This window comes from Phalacrocorax aristotelis, chromosome 1 (genome assembly GCF_949628215.1).
Source record: "Phalacrocorax aristotelis chromosome 1, bGulAri2.1, whole genome shotgun sequence".
In the NCBI taxonomy this organism is placed as follows: domain Eukaryota; kingdom Metazoa; phylum Chordata; class Aves; order Suliformes; family Phalacrocoracidae; genus Phalacrocorax; species Phalacrocorax aristotelis.
This window is the reverse complement of record NC_134276.1, coordinates 184988220-185008829: the sequence shown is the minus strand read 5'-3', so window position 1 is coordinate 185008829 and position 20610 is coordinate 184988220. Positions and strand designations below refer to the sequence as shown.

Here is a 20610-nt window from a genome sequence, read left to right as displayed (position 1 = left end):
GAAAACCATTTGTCTTCTAAGTTTCTTTTTAAAGTCCTCCCCCATTAATTCTTTTAAAACAGGAAAGAAAAACAGAAACTGAGATTCTCTAAGAATCATATGCAACCTACAGCTAAAAAGCAAGGAAAATAACATAGTATGTGGTGAGATGCACAACAACTGGAAGAAAAATAGACAATTTTCTGTCTATTTTTGCCGCTACATCTGCAATCAGGCACAACAGTGGTTTGTAATCTGAGTATACATGTGTTTTAGGGTGATGTAGTTTATTTTAACAGGCTATCTATATTAAAGAACAGACAAGACAATGACTGCTGTTTTCAAGAGAAGATGAGACCAAATCAAAACCATCTTGTACAATCATTATCTCTAGGAGGAGGTTGGGCTCACTGCACACATCTCCTTCCTTCAGTGTGTTCTTTCACAGTGGAGCATGCCTAGCAACAGCACAAAAACAATTATCCTTTTGCAAAACTGGCAAAGGGCAATTTCTTCTTCCTCCCAAGTATTAACAAAGCAATTAACTAGAGTCAGCAGTAAGTTTTAGAATCTGAGATAATTTACCTCCTTATGGCCCAAAAATGATTTTTGCATTGGCAAGAAGTGTAAACTAATTGAAGGCCTGGCTGGAAAAAAATTGGGCAATAGTGGTAGGGCATCAGTCAACTTAATAACCGCCTCCATAACTCAAGCTTCAAGGATAAAAATAAAGTCACTTTCAACCTAACAGAGAAGGGGAGCATTGCAGAACTGGACTCCTCCAGCAACTTTCAAGTGTCTCCACCCAGTTGCAGATACAATCTGGAAAAAGAAAGGGATGGATATGTTGAAAAATTCTGTCCTGCTAGAACCAGCAGCTAGCTCCTACTCATTTCAAAATCAATGGCAGAACTGATGCCAGCACACAGAAATGCAGGAGGCAGGGAACAAACTACAGCAGCAGACAGAGTCAGTACAGAAGGTATAAAACGAACACTCATGTTGCCACTTACGCAGGTGAGATAATGAAATCTGAGGATGAAACGTGGATTTCCCAATAAATAGAAGACATCACGGAAAAATAATCAGGGATTAACAACTGCTGAGAAAGGATGCTGACATTTGATGACACCGCAATAAGCACGGAAATCTTCCTACACAAAGCCGTGCAAAAATTGCGGACACTTGGGGTTTTGCTTTTACTCTGATTAACTGTTTTGAGATCCACAGGCAATCTCTTGTTCTTTCATTTGGTAAACTAACAAATACACCTACCTTCTAAAGGCTTGACGATTGTTAGAGAAAACATGCATTGAAATGAAAAAGGAAATAATAGCCATTAGGAGAATTATTAGGAGAATAATTTATGGTTTACTAATAATCTGTAGAGGCAGCAGGAAAACACAATTAGAAAAGCAAGTAGAATGACAGCTGGAACTATATTCCCTTCAGCTTGAACTAATGCCATGACACTGAAACACACGGAAGTGAAAGTTAACCACTTTCACTTCATTTTTTACAAAATACTGTGCTTGCTATTCCACTTTTCTGTATTTCCTCAACTACCTGGACTTAAACAGCTCTGGCTCAGTTTCATGAGCTTCAGAAGATGGAACAAGTCTCAGCACTGACACACAGATATGGGTAGAAATGCAAGGTCTGCCCACAGTGAGGCTTCTTGCGCTCTCTGGGAGGCTGTAGCAAAGCACACACTTGGGTACACACTTTCCAAAGGCTTGGAAAAGTCTTTGAGAAAGTAAGCTAAGCAGTAACAAACACATCTGGATTTCAAAAACTCATTTCTAGTGACAAAAATACTCTAAACTTCTCTGCATGCTCAGGATTGCTAACCCTTTGAGCAAGAAAAGAGGGTGATCTTGTTTCCTAAAGAACTTACTCCCAAATGAAACAAGAACTGCATCGTACTGCAGTCTTCTCCTAACCAAGAAACTCATTATTGAGAAGTTTCAGAGGAACCTCATCAGCTGAATTACTGGTTTCTTGTCCACAGCAGCCCAGCCCAGGCCATCCATCACAGGGAGAGCGTCACCCAAAGAATTCCCATTACTACTGCTTCTCCCAACAGCTCCAGGGTGCTCATCTATGCTGAGAAATGCAAATGGCTCTAAGTAAAAAATAAACTGCAATGAGAAACACAGTACAACAGGAGAACCTGCTTCCCCTTTACTAATGTCTAGGATCTCTGTGGTTGTTTAATCAATACCAGCCTACAGGCTTTGGGTCAAATGGATTTAACTTAGTAGGGAGATGATACGTGCTTAGGTTTACTATTTTTGCCATTTGGAGAAGAAAATAAAAACCTGAAAAAAAGATTGTTACATCTCCACAGATCACTCTGTGCATGCACAATCATTGCAAAGGCAACAGCCACAGCCACCGTAAGATCACTCGCTCTGCTTGGAAACCAGCCAGACAGCGATCCCTTATGTACTGACTAAGGCTGAACCTATTTTCATAAGAGGAAGAAATATGTCTCAAATGCCCGAGGAATTCGAGACAGAAAACAGCAATGTTGTCTCTGCTGCCCAGCACCGATCCATCATAACTGCTGGATAAGAGTAGGGAGTCAGCAGATCCGCTCAGCTGCGGAGCTGCTGTGCCCGTCCCAGTGAAGGGCATGTGGCCTGCACAAGCCTGCGCAGGACCTGCTCTTCAGGCTGCAACAGACCCGCGCAGGGGACGCTGTGGAAGTAGAAGTCAGGATGTACAGCAAAAAGCTGGGGATTTAGGAGGTGAATGTGGTCCTGGTGTATGCAGTACCGGTCTTTGAGAAGCAAGAGGTATAAGCCCTCCAAGCTCATGGCCAGAACTGGTAACGCGAAGGCTTTGATGGCTCGCTCGCTCATTTGGCACCTCTGCTCACACAGCACACTGTAGCTGCCCACTCTTACTCCAGGCAACTAATAAAAATCAACTTCAATTTACAGCATGTAGACAAATATTTTAGAAGCTAACGGCAAGATATCATGACTGCTGCTTATGAATTTATTATAGGGTAGGGGTTTTTTTAAGCTTTTACTACTCACATTTAGAGGTATAGTGCTAAAACAGTTCTGCATGGCTCTTTGATCTACACTAAGAAGAAAAGGAAAACCAATAAACTTAAAGAGGAGTATGTACTTAAGAAAAAAATTTAAATCCTTAACTCCATTACTTATTAAAAAAATCTTTATCTGGAGATTTTTGATACAAAAGTTCTGGCTTTTTTCTTAGGTATAATTACATAAAACATTTAAAAAAAAAAGAGAGACCCTATTCATTGCAAACTATGGCTACAATAGCAGCAAGCAATTCTGCCGGGTGTAGATTACGAAGATGTAAAAGCAATTCACGCCACACAGCCACCACATTCAGCAACGCATTATTGGCTATTTTCCATGGTACGATGACCAGGCAGTCAGGAGCGTAAGCCTTATTTTTCTATTTGGAAGTAACACTTAAAGTGTTCTGAAACATCAACTAGGAGTTTTTACTGCTTGGTGCATACCCTGGAATAATATGGCATTACAATATCCCCAGATGGATTCTAAATGCCGGTGGCAACTACACTATACCTGTGAAAACTTAGTCCCCACCTCTCACTTCCACTACTACTTGGCTTTACTGGATTTGCCCTTTTCCTTGACTCTCTAGAACTTTGCCAGTCATCTCTTGCCTAGGTAGTTTTGCCAGGGAGTGATAAATTTTAAAAAAAAGAAAAGTCTATTTTTCTGGATAAGTTGGTAGCACTTAGTGCAAGTGCACAGTGGGCAGAAAAGCCACCAATTCAGTTTCTGCCCCTTTCTTTTGCTGAATACAGATTTAGAGCCAGGCAAGAATTTTCTGACATAGAACAATTTTTGTTCAAAAATGCTGATCCATTCATTAAAACCAAATCTTTTGACAGAAACAAACATTCTTGCAACAATGTTTGTGGGGTCCAGGATGAAATGTTTGTTAAAATGAGAGACAGAGAGAGCAAATCTAAGGCGCTCTGACTTTTGCAAACACTCCTAATGCCACAGTTATTACCTGTTTGAAAGCAGAGATCCCAAGTAAAGAGAGATCAAAACCGGAAGAGGGTATTTCCCTTATCAAAACAGACTCCACAAACAATGGGACAGTAAAACCAGTCTCTCAGGTTGACATGATGAGGCTCTTCCATTATGTAGAATTCATCAATCAAAAAGAGTCAGTAATGTACAAGAGCAAGCTGATCACCAGTCCTATGCCTATACTAATAAATAAAGCCAGCAAGGCCCACTCCCTGGCCCTGAAGACAAGTATTAACAGTGGTGCTCCACTACAAGCCATACCATATGAGAGGTCTCTCCCACTTCTTCCCTGAAATGGGCGGTTTTTTCCACACTGCCTGTTGGGAGCAGTCCCTGGCCAATGCTACTCCACAAACCCTGCCCTGACAACATCTGCAAGGCTGCTGATTGCAGGAGACAAAAGCATGCCAAGGAAGATGCTAACAATTATGCAGAATGGACAGCAGCAGGCCAGTGTTCCAGGCTGGGCCTGGGGACTGTTTGGTTTGCTATCATAGCCCTGGCCAGGCACTGCCAACAAAGCTTTTTATTCCTCAGGACACTTGTCTCAGATGGAAAAGAACCAAGTTCAAGTCCCTGCTCCAAATCAGGCAGAGCAGAGATTAACGGTGCGAGGAAAATGCCTCTGAAGTACCCCAGCCAGCAAGCTACAGATCATTCTGGCATTTACATCTCTTCTGTTGTTTATTTTCTTCTATCACAAAAAAGGTCAACCATTTCAGCTTTATTCCAGCATGACTGCTCATCACACTGGATAGCTATGAAGGACAGCTGGAGAGGAGGAAGGTGCATTCCGGATGTACACAGGAGACAGAGCCCTGTGCTGGGACATGCAGGAAGGAACACCCTCCACATCGGGTTGTTCATGGGAGGGAACAGCCAGGCAACAGATGACTGGAAAGGCAGAGAGACACCATGTCTGTACTTGACTCAAACTAATTAAGCATGTGTCAAAGCAATCTTGTTTCTATCGACAGCTTGCAGCCCCTCATCTGAATTCAGTGGGGCTGCTGTGATTTGGAAGACTTTGCTGGCTTTGAAGGTAAGAACTTTCCTGAGGGATCTCTCTGCTCACCTCCCAGGCTTTGGGCTCAACTCTGCCCCTAAATCAAGGCAGCAAAATCTTGCCTTCCTCACCTGCCGAGTCTGCATAGCTTCCGCTGAGCTCAGTACAATGACCCAAGAGCCCCAGGTCATCACAGAGGCAAGACGTCCCAGACTCTCTAACATTACTGCTGACAACAAGGCAGCGCTCCCAGCCAGCCTTCCCGCAGAGCTTGCAGGAGCTCAGCAGGGACTAGAAGCAAGAGCTGAGGTCCCACCAAGCTCCCTGCAGCACTCAGAGGAACTATTCTCCCAAAAGCTGCTGGTTTGGCCTTGCAAAAATTCAAACCTGGTGTTATGGCACACTGTCCATGCTGTCGCTGTTTGAGCTGTGAATACAAAATCAAATTCCCAAATCGGGAAATACTTTTTGAAACAGAATTCTTGCCTTTAAGCAATTGCTCTCATGCCTCCCATCTCTCTCACTAACCCCATTTATTAATATATTTATTCCCATTTTGTTCTATCACACAGCCCTACTGCTATCAATCTTGCGTACCCAAAGTTTCCTTTTCTGCTAAAAACCAAAGCAGGAAGAAACTCTCCCAGATCAAACACTATAAAAACAAACAGCATAAACCACCCCTCTCACTCCCTTTCTTGACTAAGTTTCTCCACAGAGAGCAAGAGAACTGTGAATTTCCAATATACATATTAGTAAAAGCAAAAGCCAGTTTCAACCTAACTCTTCCTGTTTCCCACCCTGACAGAATACAGATTTCTTTGTTATTTATTTGTTAATAGAAACACTTTTAAACAATAGTAAAACAATGGTAATTCTCAGAACTCCCATTTCAACTATTTCAGTGGTGGTTTTCAGCATCATAGGCAGGGACAAATCTTTTGTCTCTTATTCCAGTAGGTCTGTCACTAGTCTCAGCTCAAACTCTGGGCTTATATGAGCATTTTATAACAAGTTCTCAACAAAATCACCCTGGATTAGTTGGCACTGTGATGATTTATATCAGCAAACAGACTAACCTGACTTGATTCAACAAAATTTACGGGAAGGTGGTTTTAAGGTAGGTGTGTTACAAACGTTTACATCCTATTGGCAATTTTTTTTCTTTTTGTGGTCACAAAGTGTAAACTAAGCTGAAGCAAAAAAATCCAGGCACCAGTGACAAGGCATCAATCAATTTAATAATAACCTTTATAACCAACACTTAAAGAAGCAGGTCATTCCCAACATTATGAAGACATTAAGCTGAGTATAACACAAAATTGTTGCTTTACAAATATTTCCCTCCAACCACACACTCAGGGATAGAAGTTAATCTCCCAAACCAACAGAAATAAGGAACATTTCTCTTTTGGGGTAGAGGCAAGAGCCCAGCCAAACAGTCAGTGGCTATATAAAGAACCCTTTGTACCACAAAATCTTCTCACGCACTAAAAAAGCAGTGAATGAATGTAAGAAAAATACCTTTTTTTTGACACCTTTGATGAAACATGCAAACTGCATCAAAAGAAAAGGTGGCTAACACCAGAGATTTAAATTGCTAGAGGAAGTCAATTCAAAAGCAATTTATTTTTATGAACAAATTTTAAAGGGTTCATATTTATTGTCAGGATAGTAAGAAAGAGCAACTAAGGCTTACTACTGACAAAAAATAAAATACAGAACATGACAACCCTCCACTCTTCCAGCAAAGAAGAACACAAAGTGGTTTAAAAAGCAGAAATAAGCTATTACTTTTTTTGGCACAAGAAACAACCACATATAGATTTAATGCTTGAAAATTAATCCCATCTTATTCTTACCTAACATCTACTCTGCAAGTTATTGATGGCGAGGGGGAGAGCACTCCTCAAAGAAAACCAACAGTATTCTACAGTATTAGGTTAAGTGGTAAATGCTGAAAGTTTTTCTCAGTGTAATGTGTTTGCAGCAGATTTTGTGCTGCTGGAGAGAAGAGCAGACTTCACGCTGCAGTCCAGAAATACAGATACTCATACATCAAAAGCAGGGAACATACAGTTCCACCTCTATTTTAATACAATGGTCAAATGATAGAACAAAATTCATGCATCAGGAGTTCACCTCTGGCAACTTATCTCCTTGTACAGCTAAATCTGTAAAAGAGATAAATTGTCACAGATAATTTCCTCCTAGACACCAAAAGAGTACAGTCCAGCTCATTTGACAGCAGACCAGCACAAGACACCAACAGCTGTGAAAACAAATGCTAAGTAAGGCAGAAATTGAATAAATTAGTAGAGTTACACAATTAAGTGTAGAGAATGCCTGTCCACAATATTCTGTTGATTTCAGTGCTCCATTTCAGGATATAAAGAGCATTAACTGAAGGAAAGAAAGGTTAAACTACAATCAGTGAATTCATCCCTTAAGGGCCCTAATACACAGTATCTCAAGAGATATGAATATATTTGTTGCATAAAGCCATCTAACCATGAAGGGAGGAAAAAGCTTTATTACATCATTACACTGTTGCCAATTAAATGAAAATATATGATGGAACAGTGACACATAATATATATTACAACCCTGTCCCAGATTAAGATCAGACCTCTGCTGATTCTTCCATCAAGTAGAAGCTGAGACAAACTCAGAAGTGAAACGAGGAGTATAATTCAGCTTAAACCAAAGGCCGAGAGCCAAGTACACAGCAATCAGTGTTTAACAGTGCTTCCACTCAGACTTAAGGCATCAATTCATTTACAGCATTCAAAATATTTACCTTGGTATTACAAAGTATAATGCATTTTAGGCAGGGCACTCTATGTGGTCAAGGTGATCCTCTTAAGAAAACATTTGTAGCTTCTACCTTTCAGATATATGCCATACATAAATATGTATTCAGCTGCCTGAAACTCATCTGCACGATTACTGATCTGCAATTTGGATTCCCTTACACCAAGAGTTTTTTGAAAGTACCACTTCCAAGTTGTACTCAAAACTACCACTGCCTGAACTCCTCAGCTGCTCTAGTCAGCAGGGGAAAAAGCAATCTTTGTGAAAGGATATGAGCAAATTAGAAAGGGATAGTTACAGGTACTGTTTCAGATTCTTTCACTTTAAGATCTGTTTTAATGGATTTGAATATATTAAATACTAGAGAAAAACATAATCATTAGAAAAGGGGAAGACAGCTTTGATATTCAACTAGGAAAAGAAAAACAGAAGCACTTAGTAGAGTAGAAACATTACAGTATCTGCAGAAAATCCTTTCTGCAGCTCCTTTTTGTGGTGACAGCAACAGCCCAGCTTTAGCAAATGCCCAAGCCTCAGATTTACATGGAGAACTTCTGCATCTATCTGATAGCCCAGGGACAGCATTCACCACATGATGTTAGAGATGAAACTTTGGGAGAGCAGTCCTGTCAACTTCTTAAGACTCAAAGCTTTAAGTAGTTGTATGACTGTATTTTAGTGGAAGTATTAATTTTTGATGTTCCTCAAAAGAGAGCCAGCAAAAAAGAACATAGGCAGATGACATGGATGAACCAGATTCAAATGAGGTAAGCAGCATTATGGTTGTACAGCCATGTGACCTGGACACCAGCACTGCTTTAACCTTTCGTTTTCTTTGCTATGGCTGGATAGAATCATTTTAATGCATTTTTGTTCCCATAAGACCAACAGCAGGTCTACTTGCCCAGCCTTAATGACTCCAAGAATTAATTATTTTCCCAAACAACGTCTCAAATTCTTCTGCAACCCTTCAATTAAAATTCATTATACTTTTTTTTTTTTTTTAAATCACCCTTTATGTTCACTAAGTGGCAGTGTTTCCTCCCACTTGGCCACTCTCCAAGATAACGTTTGTCGAGTTTTGCTCAGTTATACACTACATAGTTTTTTGATCTTCTACAGCATGTCTCTTTCTTCATGCCATTCCTGAAGCCAGGAAAGGTTTGCTAGCAAACATTGCCTCCTTTCAGAAATGCTATGGTTATCCTCTTCCAGAGTCTGAGAGTTTCACATTGGTGACCTCTTTGCCCACCTCTGCAACTATTTTGGCACAAGAAGGTTTCATCTCTCATTTTGAACATTCAGATATAGTTGTGTTAGCCCTATCAGTACCCCAACCAATCCATGTTCTTCCTACAAATGTAGAAGCCAGCTTTGTCAGGGCACAGCTGCCCCTGCAGATCTACTCTCTTATTTGAGACAGAACAAACTTTTCCATCTGGGATGATTTGCACATATGGTGGTACTGCCTGAGTTTGAAACTCAGTGATCATAGCTGCCCAGCTCTGCCCCTTGCCCAGTGCTCACTCCTGCAGATAAGAAGTAGGTAATAGTTAACAGAGAAGCCCCGTGGCTCTTCTATGATATAGCATCAGCAAACATCATCCAGGAGACATTCAAACACCTCCCTGCAAGATTTAAAGATGCTTTTATAAACTTGGTATAATGATTCGCAGGAATGTTTTCCATTTCCCTTCTTCTTCTTGGGGTTGGTGGGGTTTTTTTGTGGGGTTTTTTTTGTTTATTTGTTTGTTTTAATAGGTGAATGACAGAAGATGGGGCCTCTAGGAAATAGAGTAAAAGTAGATTTGGACCACCTTCCAGCACAAAGTAATTTTGACACCATGCCTGCTAATGAAAACTTGTACACTCATGACAAAAGGAACAGATATTTTGCTTTGCCTGAACATCTCTCTTTACCTTTTCTTTGGTGTTTTCCTCTTTTGTAGTTAGAGTGTCAAGAAAGAAATGTGGGATTGTATGCAGGAAAATAAAAAGGACTATGAACGTAAAGCAGAGATCATCTGTTGCTTCTGCTAATGACTGCTTAGAAAGTGCACATCTTTAAAAGTTTTATTCTGTCACAGAATCACAGGGCAGTTGTCTTTAACAGCCATTACACAGAAAGATATATAAATAATATCTTATTTCTCTAGCAGTCATTATCCTATTGAAGGAATAATCCTTAAAATACTCCATGTCATTCACTTCAGTTTTTTAAGGCTGATGACATTTTGAGTGAAGTGCTCTGCCATCCATGGGAGGTGTAAGCCTGTAACTGGAGGAAATGTTTTGCTTTCTTTTAAGCTGCTTGCAGTGTTAAAACCCAACTGGTGAAGAGGTGAACATACAGGGCCAGGCTTTGCGAATCAGTGTAGGTCTATTGACATGACAGCTTTACTCCAGCTGAGCATCTGGTCCTTACAGTTATGAACGGCAAGAGAGAACTGGCTTTTCATGCCCTTCATGGCAAGAGACATTTAAAGAGTAACAGCTGTTCCACTTTCCCTTGGCCGATTTGGACTTGTGATTTTTTTTTTTTTTATAGATCTGCACAATATGCCTACGCAAACACTATAAATATTTGCAAATTACCTGCTACACGACTATTTTACCCTAATTTATGTTCAAATTTTGGCTGCATAAATACATCTACTTTCATTAACTAGCATACAGGTAGCAGTACTTACCTGTGGTCTAAATGATGAATTGAGAGAATAACCCCTGAATTCAAATGGGCTTGTTTTAAGGTCACCAGGATTGTGAATTCATATTTATTTCTTAATTTCTGAAAAAATATTTCAGCTGTTTCTGGAGATGCCTTTATACTTCTTGAAGTATCTAAAAAAAAAAAAAACCCATAACAGAAAAACACTCAGTATAAAAATCTTCTTTTACTTTCCATCTTCAACTCAATTAGTTTACAAAAATCGCAAGCTACTTGTGAGGAGCACAACTGAACAGACAGGCAGAAGGAGGAACCAAAGTATTTTAAACACCAGCTTTTACATGCAATGGGAGGCATTTCAATGAAAGAGAACACATTCTCCAGGACACCCATTCCATTCTGGGTGGGGGGTTTCATTTTCTTTTTAAGACAAGGTCATAACTCTTTTACTTTCTCCATGGATGGCCAGATGGTACCTTTAATATCTCATCCAAAATACAGACTCACTAGCAGTGAAGCACAGAGTGACGACATTGGATATGAGCCTAAGCTGTGAAGCACAACCTGAGCAATTTTAATGACTTCTTCAAAAATGTTATGCTTAATAGCTATGCACAATTAATTAAAAAAAAAAAAAAAAAAAGCAGCATCTCTTTAGGGACAATTTACTCAGCTTTAAGTAATAGCTATAAATTAACTTAAAAACTCACCATCTTTCAAAATATATTGTCGCTAATTAATCACTATATACTCCAGTTGTGCAGTATGTTGCTGCTGCTTCTTGCACAGGATGTCAAGAACATTTGTTAGAGTAATTGCACACACACAATAAAGATTTTGCTTTTAAAAACCCACACAGAACCAAGTCTGAGGCAATGTTTCTGCTGACTTTGCATGGAACATGCATAGAAAATAAAAAGGCCCGACCTTAAGCCCTTTAGAGAGATAATTTACAAAATAAGATGTCAAATGCTAGAAAAACAATTCCCAAGGTTTTCCATAATATATTACACTAGAAAAAATATATATTTTTAATGCACAAAATCAATTCATTAGCCTGTGTAATCAACTGTGTAAGAACTAAATCAATTCACAAGCTCCTTGTCATTGCAGTTTGACTATCCTGCTCCTACTCAGGGACACTAATTCAGGGACAGCAACAGCAGCAGAGAGCTAGCTGCAACAGAAAACTGATTTCGTTTGCACTGCTGTTCTTAAACACAGATTTATTCTTCAGGCTGTACCTATGAAGATGCTATGCTGCATTAACAGCAGTTTACTGTGGTTTAAAGACCAGGAATGTTTTTTAATATGTGTTTAAGAAATGCAACAACCTGTTCAACCCTGAAGTCCTAACCAAGCTCCTGCACAGTGTCACATCAGATTAATCTTTTACAAAGGGAGATCCAGAAGAACAAAATAAAAAAAAAGGGGGGGGGGAAGAGAAAAGATCACTTAAAGCTTTTTGTGCAGCTTCACATATTTTCTACTGTACCTCCCTCACTGCAGCACACATCCATGGTATTTTAATGGAATTGTTAATAAATCATAAGGCAACTCAAATACAATTACATCAAAGCGTTCATTTTTAGCCAAGGGACACTAACAGAGTGGAATGACATAGGTTTGCATGCTGGAAGATAGTTTAACTGCATTAACAATTTCTAGCAATATAAACAATCTACTCCCAAGAGACAGAGCAGAGGAAGGACACACAAGGGACACATTCTCTAATCACGATCACAGGATTCTCATGCACTGCAGACCTCAGCAGCAGCTTTCCTACCAGGATACAGAAGAACATGGGAAAATACAGGTGTGGAACTCACTTAAAAGCCTATAGAGTCCGATTCCTAGATGCAAAGCACATCCTCCAACCCCCTTTGCCATGGGGGCGGGGAGCTGGGTCTTTCAGCTTAGAAAGCCCAGCCAACATCCTTTTCTACTGCAGGTTCGCTATCAGAGCATCTACAGAGTCTGCTTTTGGGCCCACAAATGTATTACATGTTTACACTGAAACAAGAACAATCTCATTTTGATTCATCACAAATGATCTGACAAAGTATAATCAAACTCTATTTGTGTGCTTGTGCACATAGTCAAAAGAGTTTCTGCCCTGAGGGGCTGAGCTCCCCTGCCTGAAGGGCTTGCAGCCTCAGTCAGGATGAGCAGTGCAACTTAAACTAAATAAAAGTGGGAGAACAAAACCCAGAGCAAGCTGAGACCACTGGAATCTGGGAAGTCATCTTTCTTGCATATTAATAATTGTTACTACTTTGTAACATCATTCTTGTCCCTCCAACAGCCTTTTATACTTCTTATAAACTTTCCTGCTACAGACATTTCACTTCAACTCCAGCGGACTATGAGATTATAGAAACCAAGCCTACAGAGTACACACCATGAACACCCCATGCTTTTTCAGCCACGTTAATTCAGGCTGATTCCCCCCCACCTGAAATATTGCAGGAGCTGCTAGGAGAAAAGGGAAGGGTGGAGAAAAAGGGCTATGTGGCTAATCAAGATGATTGCCACATCATCATCTCTCACCTCCCTGCCATTTATACACGGCTGATAAAGCACGCATCCATGTGAATGTGACAGTGAAGAAGCTGCATAGGTCCTCCATCCAACAGCTTCAGTCTGACTCCGATTTAGAGAGTGAGCACACAGGAATCTATAGAGGCATTAAGGTACTGAATAGACACTATCAATTTCCATGAATGTATATTGGAGTTGGACACATAATATTTGTGGTTTAATATGGCGGCAGGAAAAGATAGGAGGTATACATATCAAATGTGAGTTTGATGGGAAGACAGGAGATAGGAGGAAGAGGCTTGGAAGGGAAAAAGTCAAGCAAGACAAAAAAAAGAGAAAGTCAGGTCAGATTTGTGGGATACAGCAGAATTGCAGAAAGTTCCCTGGCTGTTCTTGTTCTGTTCCCATTGTCTCCAATGGATTTCTTTCAGGTTTCCCTCAAAATACTGAAATGGTAGTAATAAGGAAGATGAGAAATCCAAGAATCCAGATTTTTCCCTGTGCAGCTCTGAACCGTGGAAGATGCTAGGGTGCCTCTCTGTCCCAGTGACCCTCTAGCTTATCCCTCTACATCATTCCTGGATTTAACTACTATCACAGCCTACCAGTGGAAATCATAAATCCTCTATTCTGGAAGTGGAAAATGGGCCACAGAGACTACACTTAACAAAAATAAAATCCACAACTTTTCAATTAGAAAGGAATATTAATTTCTACCAAATTCCTATGATATTCTCATTAGCAACTGATGGAAGAAAAATATATGCATAACACCCCTACCATTATACAAGGTCAGTTCCAATCACACATAAATAATTATCTTCCCCTCCTACATGCACTTCTACTCTAATCGGAGCTATTGGAATGCAAACACTGTTCTGCAGATCACCTGTGCTTTAGCAAGAAAACAAACCCTCGCTGTCAAGCGGAGCTCTCCAGAGCCCTCCCCATCCTCATTGCTGCGTTGAGAGAGGAGGGGGAAACAGAGCTGCCTCTACGCCCATAAGAGATTAATCTTTTTTGACGTCTATTCATGTCACCCCTGTGAATCATTACCCAATCACCAGGTTGGATGAGAGTTTTCCACCCTTTTATCTACAAAACCTTATCTGGGTACGCTATAATCATTCATCATGGCCTTACACTACCTTCTCATATACAGACAAAAGTATGGAGATCTGATCAGATCACGCTGGAAGCATATATATTAAGATTATCATCACATTAATTGCTAGAGTATTAAATTGCCAAAACACATGGCAACTCGCTTTTGGTATTGCAAATAAGTCAGCCAGTTCATTCATACTTGCTGTACCAAAGAACTACACAGACTTTTGAATTATTACTACTCTGACGAAGCACAGCACCCTTCGCTCAGGGCAGACATCAGGTGGATTTCTTGAAGAAAGACTACTGAAAGGTCCTTGATCCATTAGATCCATTCTTTTTTACACTAACAGAACACTGCAAATCCCTCATTCCAATTGACTTTGAACACTAGAGGTAGGGGCTTGATAGATCACCAGCTGTGCTCAATAAATACTGATTCAGGCTTGTTCTTGACATTTGGCTTCCAGTAATCATTTTAAGACCCAAGGAAAATACTTTACTGGAACTGGACTTCTTCCATAATGGCTCGGAAAATCAAACTGGTATATCTCAGATAATAATTTGTGGTTTCTCAACAGTTACATAAAAACCTCATACTGTGAATATTTCTAATACACAAAACCAAAGGCATAAATCTTTTGATATGAGAGTGCAAAAATAAGGAGAGAACTATTACTTTGAATGAGAAATTTGTCTCTAGCCATGATACTTACATATTGGGTTTACCTTCCTAGAATATTGCATGTGCTTGGTTTGACCACACCATAACAACTCGCAGACCCATAGTGCCAACACTCCATCTTTAATTTATACAAGAAGGAAGTGCAAAGTGACAACGAAAGAAACAAGAATTCAAACTCAAAGCATGCAGCACTCCTTATTTAAGTCAAAGGTTATAGTTAGAAGGAATAATAATGCTCATGTGGTAACACAGGCAGCTGGTTTGAGACATGCAAGTTAACAAAAGGACTGAAAACACCACAACAGACTGGGAGAAGGAGGCTGGAGGAAGGGAGAGTTAACTCATGTCATGGTTGGCAACGATAACAGTTTACAAGGACACAGACAAACAGTAGTGGTGGTCAACCTTCAACTGCAATATCTAGTTATAAGGTTATCAGCTGGCCACAGGCACAGAAAACCAAGTCTTTTAACATCTAACACTGCAAAGGAATCTGAAAACCCAGTGAAGAAAACCACTGGCCCTAAGACCTGCAGGAACTCAGCCCTTCAGAAGACAAACTTAGTGGCTGTCTCTACCCTGTGCTTGCAACAGCAGTCGCAACTGGGACACATTTTCCCCATCAGAGGCAATCTGCAGCCAGAGCTTTGCAGCTGACACCAAAGCCACACAAGTGTCCCCTGGACGTGTCAAGTGTAGACATTGTTATTTCAGTCATGCTCATGAGATAATTACTTCCCTTTAAGTCTAACTTTCAACGGTACTCACTCCACAGGTCCAAAGGCACTTCCGCCAGTCTAAACTGGTGCTGCAAAAGAGGCGGTTCTACCTTTTCCTCTGCTACCAGCCTTAAATTCTTTCTCTTCACCCCTACGGTGACAGCTTCACTCATGCAAACACACAAGAAACCATCTTGGGAAACCGATCCAGCTGAGCCCTCCTGCCCCGCAAAAAAAAAAAAAAAAAAGAGAAAAAAACCCAAACACAAAAAATGGTATTGGATGCAGCCGTGAACGAGTTACTGGAGGTAAGCAGAAAAACTTCCATACACAGCACCAGCAGAGTACTAAATTGCACACTGAAAAGACAACATGCAAGTACAGTTTAGGACAAGCTGTTCACTACAGAATTTTTCCAGTCCAGAAAAGAAACAGTTATTAAATGGAATGGTTAACTTGTCTTAGCAGAGGGTGTGCTCTTGAGTTTCTGAAGTGCATCTAAAGCTAAACATATAGTATGAACTTAATTATAAAACCAACTCCTGCAGAAGAGTCTTTGAAGGAGGCATTCTAATTAATTGAGCTCCACAGTTTGTTTCGTGTGCACATAATCAGCTTTTAATAGCAGCATCTATAAATCAATTCTGCATCTGACTGTAGGTTTGCTGAACTACCCAAATTAAATTCTAGTGGTTTGTGAGAAAAAGGAGAAGGACTGCAGGCTAAAAAGAGTCTGAAAAATATAATAAGGCTAGCTCAAACTTGTTTCATTTTCCTACACTAGTTGGGATCCACGGCACAGGCATGTATTCACATCGTGTCACTTCCCCATATTAAAATGTTTGGCTAATCTTTTTCTTAACTAGGGATTTCACAGAGCCTACAAAGGGCAACAATATCTGAGACAGTTTACTTTATATTGTTCTTTTATTGAAGCAACCAACATAGGCTAAGCTGCTCTTGGCAAACGGGGCAGCATGCAAAGCCAATCCAAAAGCAGAGTCTTTACAAGGTTGAAAGGGTACAGCAGGTTTTTAAGTGGAGCACGGTACATTCAAATTCAGGAGTTGCTTCCCTGTAATGAAAACTGAAGATAGAAAGAAGTAAAACAACCTTTAACAGAACAAAACCCTGCTAGACATGTTATGCTTGTGGGAAGGTTGATTGGTTTGCCTTTTTTTTTTAAATACACCTGACTCTTTTTTTGAACTGATACATAAGATACTGGTTGGCAAAACATTTTGAGCTACTCTTTCTATACATTTGTTCATTCCCTTCTCATAGATTCCCAGTTGTTTCAGAGAGAATAGCAAAACACGAGCAGCTATTGTTTTTTCAAACCCACATGAACATGACTTGGTTTCTCCAAGGCTGTAGGAAGGAGCTCTGCGGGAGTCTGGGGGAAGGTGTTGCAGCTCTACCTCAAGTTTAAAAGGCTACAAGATACAGCGTAAACACTGACCCAGTAAGACTCCCACTGGATCCAGTCCCAAAGGGTGTGCATGACCTGCAGGGCCCAGGAGCACTGCCCAGTTCCCAAGTCTGGGTGAATACTGGGACTACAATCTAATCATACATCAGGATCCAACCAGCTACATCCAGACCTTTATGCACCCAAGTGCTCCTTATAACATGGAGGCAAGCTGGTCTCACCAGAACAAAAACACAAACGCTGGGAGCAAGGACTCTAGTAGATCTCCCAGGTTGAATGATCAGGACCTTGGGATACCATACAGACTGTTTAGGGGGGATACCCCACAAACTGCTCTTGTAGTTTAGACACCACCACAGTGACCAGCAATTCTGTGTGCTTCCCTTCTTATTTCCATTAAAGAAACAGCTCAGCAAGGATGCATGCAAAGAGAACTGCAATGGATGGCAAGGAGAAAAGAAGGAGAGCAAAATGCACTTCAGCTGAAACTAAACAATTGAAACAAAAACTGACTTGAAGCCAAATCATTACATCAAGTAAAAAACAAGGGGAAAAATGTCACAGTTTGTTCTTGCAGCATTTGGGGAGGTTCCAGTTGCCTTTGCTTTGCAGCTTTCTCCATTCTGAATGTCAGCTACAGCTTTGGTGTGTCATCCAGCAAGGACTTTCTTTCCTCCAGCTCAAACCGTATGCAAAGGTTCCAGTTGCCTTTGCTTTGTAGCTTTCTCCATTCTGAATGTCAGCTACAGCTTTGGTGTGTCATCCAGCAAGGACTTTCTTTCCTCCAGCTCAAACCGTATGCAAAGTACCAGGAGTCACAACAGACCGACACAGGAAATTTCAAGGACCTGAATCAACACACACATTTGTCCGCCAATTATATTGGCTGTTCATACTTACATCCTAAAAAAAATGTTAATCATATCACTCCTGGAAAAAACTCTGGCTCACCTGCAAGCCACATATTTGTGCATTTAAACTCATTTTGGCATAGCTGAGAACACAAATCCTCTGTGGGGCGAGAAGGGGAAAAGGTTCTGAGAACCTGGACATACATGCTTGAATACAGCTGCAATATCTCTGATGTGAAATAACCAAACCACTACTGAGGACCTAACTTGCTTGTGTAATTGGGAGTAGTTTGTGCATTTGCATAAGCAATTATGATTTCAAAGTGCTTTATTTGTAATGTTTTGTTCTCCGTGGTCAAAGTCCCAAGGGAATTTTTCCATGGTTTGTTAAGATTGTTTGCTTTTTTAACTTTTTTTTTTTAACTAAAGAAACATTAAAAATTGTCAACTATGCAAATAAGATTAAAACAGATCATATTTAATAGGGGGAAAACCCCTACCCGATATGCCAGAATGGGATAATTGAGCTGTAGCAAGCTCTCAGCCATTTTTTCCAGCTCCTGGCACTGACTTGGATGACTCTTTAGGAAGAGTTTGCAAATCCAAGACTCTCTGGGGCAAACTACACCTATAACAGATTGTGCATTCACTGTAAATTGACAATTATACCACCAGAAATCTGTTTCTGTCTAGGAGCATTCTGCAAAAGAAATGATACAGTACTAGTTTGAGACATTATACTAGTGACTGGGTTAAACCTCTGACCTTATGTACTGGCTGCTTTCAGAAACCAAGGAAACTCACATCAAGCTGAATCTTTCCGTAATGTTAAGCTTACCTTCCCACCGCCCAACTACTGACTTCTCCGGCAGGAACAGCCTCCTTTGCGCCCCTGTGAGTCTACAAAACCATTGTTCAGCCACTAAAATGCAATCACATGCTTTCAAAACACGGCCAAACCCCTGAGACAGTCTTGAGATTTCAGCTGTGAAACAGTTCTTTGTGGCACACACCTAACTTAACTAGATCACATTGTGTGGAATGGGGAAGGTGGATCTTTCCTTCCAGCCCAGGCTCCTACTACACAAGCAGAATCCAACTGCATTGGTGAAGCTGTCAGATGAACGGTGCAGCTGCTTGGCATGATTCCCCACCTGGATTACAGATCAAGGCAATGTCCTTTCAAGTGTGGTGTGTCTCAGTGTGTCCACAGCACAATACAAACAGCCACAGGTAGCACCTTTGCTTGGTTAGTAAATCCGTACAACACAGGGAAATAGATGCAGATAGAACAAGCAGTGGATTTACCCCACCATAAACACCCATTAGAAGTGTCAGGACTAGGTATCACAGGTCTCTCAGTCTCAGGCTTAATTTGTCAGACCACAACACTGACACTTAAACACCTCTCATCCTCCCTTTGGCTGCGGTCCCTTCAGCAAAGAAGGAATTTACACCAGGATTACAAGTGGGAGCCATTCACTGTAAGGTAAAGCAGCCCAGCTGCACCGCAACAGGTCAGCTGCACTCTTTCAAAAATATGTAGGGTCAATGACTGAGGGTTTCATGGCTTTTGGAATCAGTAGGCAAAAAGTAAATAAGAAGGAAATAAATACAGTACAGGTTCTAGTGATTGTATCTACAAAAGCATATTTCTGACAATTTTGCATATCTTTTGCAAGTGAAAGGATAAGAAACCCAATTTTAGGAAAACCTGAACTTTAAACATGTAGGGCTCCAGATTAGAAGTCTGTATTCTTAGCACAGGAGGCTGAAACAGCTGATTTAGTTAATAAACAACACAGATCCTACCACACTAAATTGTTACTAAAACAACTCCCACCAAACTGCCAAAGAAAATGTAAACGTGTGCTCCTGAACATTTCTGAAAGGAATACAAGGAACTTGCGCATCAGCGTAGGGGGAAGCACCACACAAAAGTACTATCAGGAGTTTTTAAATGCATACATGGTACAGAAAACCACTGTTCCTTGCCCACAAGAAACTACTCCTTTCACTGTAACTATGTCATCATGCAAGATACTATCACTAGGAGAGAGGGTGCTACTCAGTGGGAATCTATTACATGACAACAACGTGACAAAGATAAAAGACAGCTTCTGTTCCTGTTACAGAAATTCCACTCATAGGAAATTAAAATGTGTGCTGTATGGTATGTTCTGCCCCAGGTATTTATTATTGTAATGCTTTCTGGTGATTGATAGGTTCCAGGTTATCAATTACATGATGAAATAGCGGTTTTTGATTACTAGTTTTCCCTAGTCTATATTCCAACACTATTCTCAATTCCTCTTTAAATTCTGAAGACTCTTGCATTCTCTCCCTCATAGGTAGTATCAAGTGCTGCTACTTACAATCATGTTGTTTACATTTTTCATGGCCGCCACCACTATAAAACCTATTATGTTTGAACAAGGACACAGAGGTAGCACAGAGTGGGATTTCTGCCTGCTTCTTCATTTCAAGACAGTTTCCAGCTGCATTTAAAAGGTTGCAGCTACTATAGCTTTATAAATATATGTGTGTATATATATGCACACGCTCACACCCCTTTAGGCACAATGCAGTCTTCTAGAAGCTGCTTTGAGAACACCTTGAAACCTGCGGAGAAAATCAAGCCTGTCTTGTTTTCCTTGCTGCTGCCATCTGTGGCATATGCACCTAGTTTTGCTTGGCTGCATACTGTCATATGAGCACTTTGTGTCAAACTGACCTAACAACAAAGAAAAATA

At 40.5% G+C, this 20610-nt stretch overlaps 1 protein-coding gene across 2 annotated transcripts in view; it reads right to left on the bottom strand.

Annotated features, from left to right (window-relative positions):
- Positions 1 to 20610, bottom strand: part of NELL2 (neural EGFL like 2) — a 152150-nt gene that overhangs the window by 118450 nt on the left and 13090 nt on the right. For both annotated transcript variants that reach the window (XM_075080961.1, XM_075080962.1), the window contains one exon: positions 10545 to 10695. In XM_075080961.1, coding sequence (XP_074937062.1) covers positions 10545 to 10695 — 151 coding nt within the window. The remainder of the gene's footprint in view (positions 1 to 10544; positions 10696 to 20610) is intronic.